Source organism: Pagrus pagrus (assembly GCF_965226575.1).
Source record: "Pagrus pagrus genome assembly, chromosome: 2".
NCBI lineage: Eukaryota > Metazoa > Chordata > Actinopteri > Spariformes > Sparidae > Pagrus > Pagrus pagrus.
In genome coordinates, this window is record NC_140186.1 from 34,229,436 (window position 1) to 34,236,249 (window position 6,814).

At 39.4% G+C, this 6,814-nt stretch overlaps 1 protein-coding gene across 1 annotated transcript; it reads left to right on the forward strand.

Annotated features, from left to right (window-relative positions):
* Positions 1–58: 58 nt before the first annotated feature.
* LOC311274944 (uncharacterized protein) lies at positions 59–6,422 on the forward strand. The gene is made up of 6 exons (XM_084382983.1): positions 59–215; positions 3,245–3,326; positions 3,460–3,570; positions 5,008–5,064; positions 5,346–5,510; positions 5,826–6,422. Exons 2-6 carry the CDS (start codon positions 3,249–3,251, stop codon positions 5,931–5,933), a joined length of 519 nt encoding a protein of 172 aa, XP_084239109.1. The 5' UTR covers positions 59–215; positions 3,245–3,248; the 3' UTR covers positions 5,934–6,422.
* The last annotated feature ends 392 nt before the right edge of the window (positions 6,423–6,814 follow it).

Here is a 6,814-nt window from a genome sequence, read left to right on the forward strand (position 1 = left end):
ATATGTTTGTTCTTTGGATGAGGTCCAGCAGAGCTCCTCCTTCCCTTCCTTTCCCAGTTTCAGTTCCAGAAATCATGTTGTTGTGGGCATTTTTCTTCGTAATAAGTTCATTTTAAGGACAAGACTGGAGGAAAGACTGTTTTCTCGGTGTGGCATACAAACCCTGTTGGATCATCTAGAGACATCTCAGGAATCTCATCTCAACCTGTAGTGTGGTAAGTAACCCACTACTTTATATGGCAATACAGACGCTTTTTATGTTACTCAGAACAACCAATAATTGGTCCCGTAGGAAGCACAATGTCACGTTTTTTATATGGTTTTTGCATAATGGATTAGAACACTTTGATGTAAAAGTGCCAAATTGTGCATTATTCAACATCAGATAAGAAGACAATGACGTATGTCCGTTTTAAGTAATGCCACAAAGTTGCTCGACCAAAACTGTGTTGGACGAATTGAAATAACTTTAATAAAGTTGGCATATTGATATTTGATGGAATATTGTGTGTGCACACCAGCAGACACGTGCTATCTTTGCTGCCAGCCAGGTTCAACTCTTGATTGTTTTTGGGACTTTCGGTTTCATGTAAATATATATTATAGTATTTGCCTCGTGTATTCAGTCACTGAATAACACATTTGATTTCTATAGTTGCACCATACAACCTGATTAAGAAAAGACATCTCTCAGTCTATTTTGGCATGCACCATGTTTGTGTCTAACTGTATGCACCTTGTCTGTACTCTGAGCTACCTGTATAACCTCTGTCTATACCCATATGTACCCTTCTTATACCTGTATGTACCCTGTCTAATCTCGCATGTACCCTATCTATACCTATGTACCTCGTCTGTTCCTGTATGTACTCTGTTTATACTCATATGTAACCCATATATACCTTATGCACCCTGTATGTGCCCTGTCTGTACCTGTATGTACCATACACCTTGTGCACCCTGTCTGTAACTATGTGTACCCTGTTTATACTTGTATGTGCCTATATACCCTATGCACCCTGTATGTACCCTGTCTATACCTGTATGTATCCCATCTACACCCTTATGTACCCTGTCTATACCCTGCGCACCCCGTCCATACCTGTTTGTACCCTGCTTATAACCATATATACCCTGTACATACCCTATGCACCCTGTATGTTCCCTGTTCATACCTGCACATACTCTGTCTATACTTATGTACCCTGTCAGTACCTGCATGCACTCTGTCTATGCCTATGTACCTTGTCTTTACCTATATGTACCCTATCTATACCATGTGCACCCTGTCTGTGCCTGTATGTACCCTGCTTTTTTACCTGTATGCACCCTGTCTGTACCTACATTTACCCTGTCTATTCCTGTACTTACCCTGCCCATACCCTGTGCACCCTGTCTGTACCTTACTTATACCTGTATGTACCCCGTATATATATTCTATGCACCCTGTATGTACCCTGTTTATACCTGTATGCACTGTGTCTGTACCTAGGTTAATATCCATATGCAGCCTGTCTATACCTTTCTGTACCTTACTGCCTTTCTGTACCTATACAGGAAGTGTAGAACTGCATTTCAAACAAATTCTGCTGCTTTGTGACACAAGAAAATTTTGCTTGATTACCTTCTTTTGCATGTGCTGCATGCTCTCACTTCACAGGGTAAACATGTTGTTAGTTTGTTAAGGACATGGAAATCCACTTGTAAATCCCAAGTAAATCTTCAAACTCCACTTTCAAAATATCTACATCAAAAGAGGAAGTGACTCTGTTTTAGATTACTGGACAGAATGTTCCCCTCACTGCCCCCCACCAGTCCCCCCTGTTTAAGTCTCTCTGCCCTCCTCCTGATGTCACCACATCTGCTTCTCATCCGCAGCATTCCTGTCTTTCCTAAGAGTATTCAGACATGTGGTTTTGATGAACTAACATACTCACAATCTCTCTTTCTCTCTCACTCTCTCTCGCTCTCTCTCTGTTCCTTTTTTCTCTCTTTCACTACCTCATTCTGTTTCATGTTCCTCAATCCCTTCCTCCCTGTCCAAACAGATATGCAACAGAAACACACACGAGTGAGTGCACTTGCATAAATACAGCACACACGCTACTTAGTTTTATCGGTGTCCCACTGTCTTTTGCCCTCTACGCTGATGTCTCATGATCATGTGGTCTGTCTCTGTTGTTCTTTGGCTCTATGCAGGTCTTTTCTTATACAGTCTTTCTGATCATCTTTTGCAGTTTTCAAAGAACAACATTTTACCCTGGAATTTTCCTCAAAAATAAACTCATGAACCATTTCATTTGACCTGTCTTACATATTGCTATGTGTTGAAAGTCAGAGGGAACATATATCATTGAACTGTTTAATGCAAAGCTTTAGGTTAACATTTCAACAGGTTATGCGTCTAGTATTGGCAGTATTTGACGGGTGATGAATGTGAAAGGACTGCTTGTTCAGCAAACCAATCTGCCACCTGCTGCCAGAAGGATGCAACAATAGGAAAATACCAAAATAAATGGCTCATTGGCTCAAAATCTACAGATATTATCCTATTTTTTTTCCCCATTATCCAAGCATTTTTCTTGTTGGTAATATCCTAAATTTCCCCCCAAAATTTATTTTTCAAGATGTGAAAAACCATTGTGCCATAACCAATGTAAATGACATAAAGAGAACAAAAGGATAAAAGCACAAACATCCCATCAAAATGAATTAAAGACAACATACAAATACTGTACACATACCCTCTTTTATACCCTCCAACACCGCGCTTTTAATTTATTTCTAGGTCTCACTTACATTCAGATTTGTTACCCACCCATTCCACTACCTCTACCCTTCTACCGTCAAGTAAAAAGTTGTAGCTACTTCATTGTTACCCCATATGTGTGAAAAATGTACTCTGTAATTTATGGACTGTAATCTATATTCCATGTAATCTGTGTATTTGCATTGCAGTCCTCTGGCAAGGGCCTAGGCCTCTCTTCACTAGTTTCTGAGAATGCCGTTTTTCTTTGTCAAATGTGTCTTTAAACAAGCCTTTAAAATAGCTGCAGACACTTTGTTTGAGTCCAGCAGAGTTCACAGGACTGGTGGTCGTGCAGGGAAATGTATTTATTTAAGTATTGTTTGTGTGTTAGCTACGGTGGTATGTGCTTGGTTTGAACACCAGGTCTGTAAAGAACCCCCCTTAAATTCAGATGAGTCCTGCTGCTGTTTCTGACTTCACTGTCCTGTTTTGCAGTAACATGTCCTCTGAGGGAGTGTCAGCAGTCGGACCCAGGTCACATCGCTTCGCCACCTGGTTTGACCATGAAACTGCTGCGGTGAGATCAGGACACAGATTTTAAAGTCCAACTATCCATCAATTATCATTCAGTCCATGGTCATTCTTAATCTGTATGTGTGTGTCTGTGTATGTGTGTGTGTGTGTGTGTGTGTGTGTGTGTGTTTGTGTAGGTGGTGACCATCCTGTTGGGGCTGTTCCAGGTGCTGCTGTCTGTCCTGCTCGCTGACTCCAACAAAACTCTGCCAAAACTCTACATACTGCCACTTGCCATGGGGATTGTAGTATGTACCCACTGACTCAGTCTAATTCTAAGTCTGGCTATCGGTAATTCAGCAGTTTCAACTGTTGTCTTTTAATAGAGTAAATGATTAATGTGTCAGCTGGTGCGATCAGGGTAACAGGGAATGAGCCCAAATGCAGACTTGAGATGCAGAGAAGGTGCACTTCACTGATTCATTATGAAAAACCAAAGGTATAGAAGGCTTACAGGATAGTGAGACTGACAATGGTCTAAATTAGAGAGGCAGTCCAATGCAGGCAAAGAAATCCGATGAAGAGCAGTCAGGACTCAAAAGTCCAATGAAAAGCATGTCATTGCAGAAGCTGGAAAGACTTTTATGTAGATTTGTTTACTGTAAAATGGAAAGTCTGATAAGTGTACAAAAGCACTGAAGAAATTATAACTGTACTGTAGATACAACACACATACCTGCTGTTGCATGACGGCTGACTTTGACTGAAAATAAAGGAATTCGTAACAGGTTGAGTGACAGCATTGTATTGTTGCAGAGTTATTAACCTTGTAAGCAGTGCTTTTACAGGCCTAGTACTGTACTGAATAAAACAGTTTGAACCAGCAACAGAATGGCCTTACCTACACAGAACAGATTTACTCCAAGACTGAACTGTAGGCAGATTTCTTCCTAGCCTTAAGTTGTTTAAGGTGCCTAAATCTAAACAAACTTTAATTACAGTGTTGGCAGATCAGGAAACAGAATCATTTCTTAGCTTAAAGGACAGTTTCCCATGTTTTAAATAAATGATACCCCATAAATGCTGAATGGGGTTGAGGGGTTGAGTCGACTTCTTAGTCTTCTTTGGTTTTCAAGTAGTTCTGTCATGACCAAGTCCATGACAGTTCTTTTTCACCTTAGTCAGGGTGGAGTCAATTCTGTGCAGTTGCCCAACTCCAGAGGAGGCCCAGTAATGAAGCTGCTTCTCTATTTTCTCAGCAAACTGAGCTTGATGTATTGTTCTCCTGATGGTGCGCTCCCTTTGGCTCTGCCTCATCGTGCTTTGGATACAACTGATCCAGTTTCTGTACCGCATATTAGATTTACATGCACTGCTACCTTAGAAACCTTTAGTCTGGCCATGATTTGTCACTGACAAAGCCGCTGTTACTTAGAATGACAATCTGTCTTCTGACACATTCATTTACATTCTAAATGTCTGATTATTTGCAGGTTTTTGTGACAAAATTAGAGATTTTCAATGTGGTCTCCTTTGGACCCTGCTGTATGTATCTTAGCAAACAAAAATGATATCAAAAATCATGAAATACAAAGTTTTCTGCTTTATGTTATTTACTCTGATGAAAGCCATCTTTGTTCTTTATTTGGATCCTCATCAGCTTCCACAGAGTGGTCGCTATTCTCCCTGGAGTCTCCCAGTTACCAGCCCAATACTGTGTGTTTGTGTGTGTGTGTGTGTTGCAGATTGTGGCAGGAGGATCATTCACCATGGCCAGTGAGAGGAACCCCAGCAGACTACTGGTATTTTCACATAACAAGCTAATCTAAAGGCTCATGGGAGATTTTGATCCAATCAGCATTTAAAAACATAATAGAACTTTTCTCCCCTCTGTTTTTCGATGCTAAGAACAAGCATTTAGTCTGAACACTGCACTGATTTTAAGGTTTTTAATGTCACAGTTCCTGAAGGTTATGCAGCACATCACATCCCTGAAAAAAATATTTGTAATAATAAAATGGCGTGTGTAATACTCAGAGTCAGTGAAATGTACAATGATGGATCTTGTCTGCCCCCTCCACAGCTTCAAGGTTGTGCATATAGTAATGTGGTTGGCCTGCTGGGGACAATGCTTGCCTTCTGCCTATACTGCTACAACCTCAGCATTTTACACAAAGAGCTGTGTGTGGTGCAATTTCCTGATCACTACAGACATACATCTTATGAATGTCCTGTGGAAGCCCTGGCAGTAAGTGTGTTGCTCTCATTAATTATTTTTTCTTTTCTTAAGTGAAGACAAATAAAAACAAAAAACAGATAAGAGAAGCTGAATAGAGAGGGGTGTTGAAGGCATTGTGATGATGATGAGCAGAAATAGATACAGTATAAGGCTGCAACACCACCAGATTTCTGACACAAGACATGAGGAAAAGTTCATAGTTCTTGCTACCAAGAAGTTTCAGTGTAGATTATGTGATGTAGATTATTGTAGAGACTGTAGATGTTGATGTAGTTGAGTAATAAGGGAATACAAGTGTATGATATGTTTTCTTCTCTCCTGCAGGCCTATTGCTGGAGTGTGACACTGCTGCTGCTGCTCTATAACATTGGGGCCGTGGTCATGCACTCCCTCCTGTCTTTCTCTGCCCTCAAAGCACTCAAAACAGACTAATACACACACACACACACACACACACACACACACACACGGAACACACATGCCATACATGCTGAATTATTCTCATCAGCAGAAGAAGTGTAAAAAACTTGTTTATCACTTAAACATTTTTCAGATGTCTGTTATGAGGAATACTTAAAATGGGTCCAGACGTCAACAACAGTATGTATTGTAGGCAGAAAATAAGATCATCATAGTTGTAACAAAATTATATTAATTAAATAGCAGATAAACAAGTGATTGACCAGAAATACAAAGAAAATAAATGGATTTAATAAACTGATTTAACCACCAGTTTAGTCATTTAAAAATAGTTTGCCAACCAGGGAGCACTGACATGTTGATTTGTACACTGTAAAATGTCTGTTTTTATCTAATTAACATAGTTTGTTATGTGTTTATGATTTACTCTTGCCCAATATACCACAATTACAAAGTATACTGTATTTTAATTTTTTAAAAAATTAAATATCGATATCAGCATTTGTTTTTTTTTTGTTTGCTTTGTTTTTTACCTGTGTCTGTTTGTTGGTTGGCTGGTTTGTCAGCAGGATTACATAAAAACGTCCATGGGTCTCGGCCCAGAGTAGACCCTGTTAACTTTTGATGAGGATTCAGATAATGGCATGGATCCGGGAATTTTTCTCACTCTCTTTAATTTAAATTTAAATATTTTTTTTATATATATATTTTAAATATATTTTATTTGATATTTGATTAGGCTTGATTGAATTAAAGGGGATTTTGGAGCCTTGGTGGAGGAATGCACTCCACTGAGCGCTGCGCTAGTTTTTATATAGATTTATATATTTCAGTTATTATATTCCTAATATACATTGTTGTGATTCTTGTTTGTAATGCCTGCCTGCAAACAA

What these genes read in the sequence shown, in the direction of transcription:
- LOC311274944 (XM_084382983.1), top strand. Translation starts at nt 3,249, where the DNA reads ATGTCCTCTGAGGGAGTGTCAGCAGTCGGACCCAGGTCACATCGCTTC. An exon ending in TTGACCATGAAACTGCTGCG is followed by an intron (nt 3,327 to 3,459) that starts GTGAGATCAGGA and finishes GTGTTTGTGTAG; the next exon opens with GTGGTGACCATCCTGTTGGG. An exon ending in GGAACCCCAGCAGACTACTG is followed by an intron (nt 5,065 to 5,345) that starts GTATTTTCACAT and finishes CCCCCTCCACAG; the next exon opens with CTTCAAGGTTGTGCATATAG.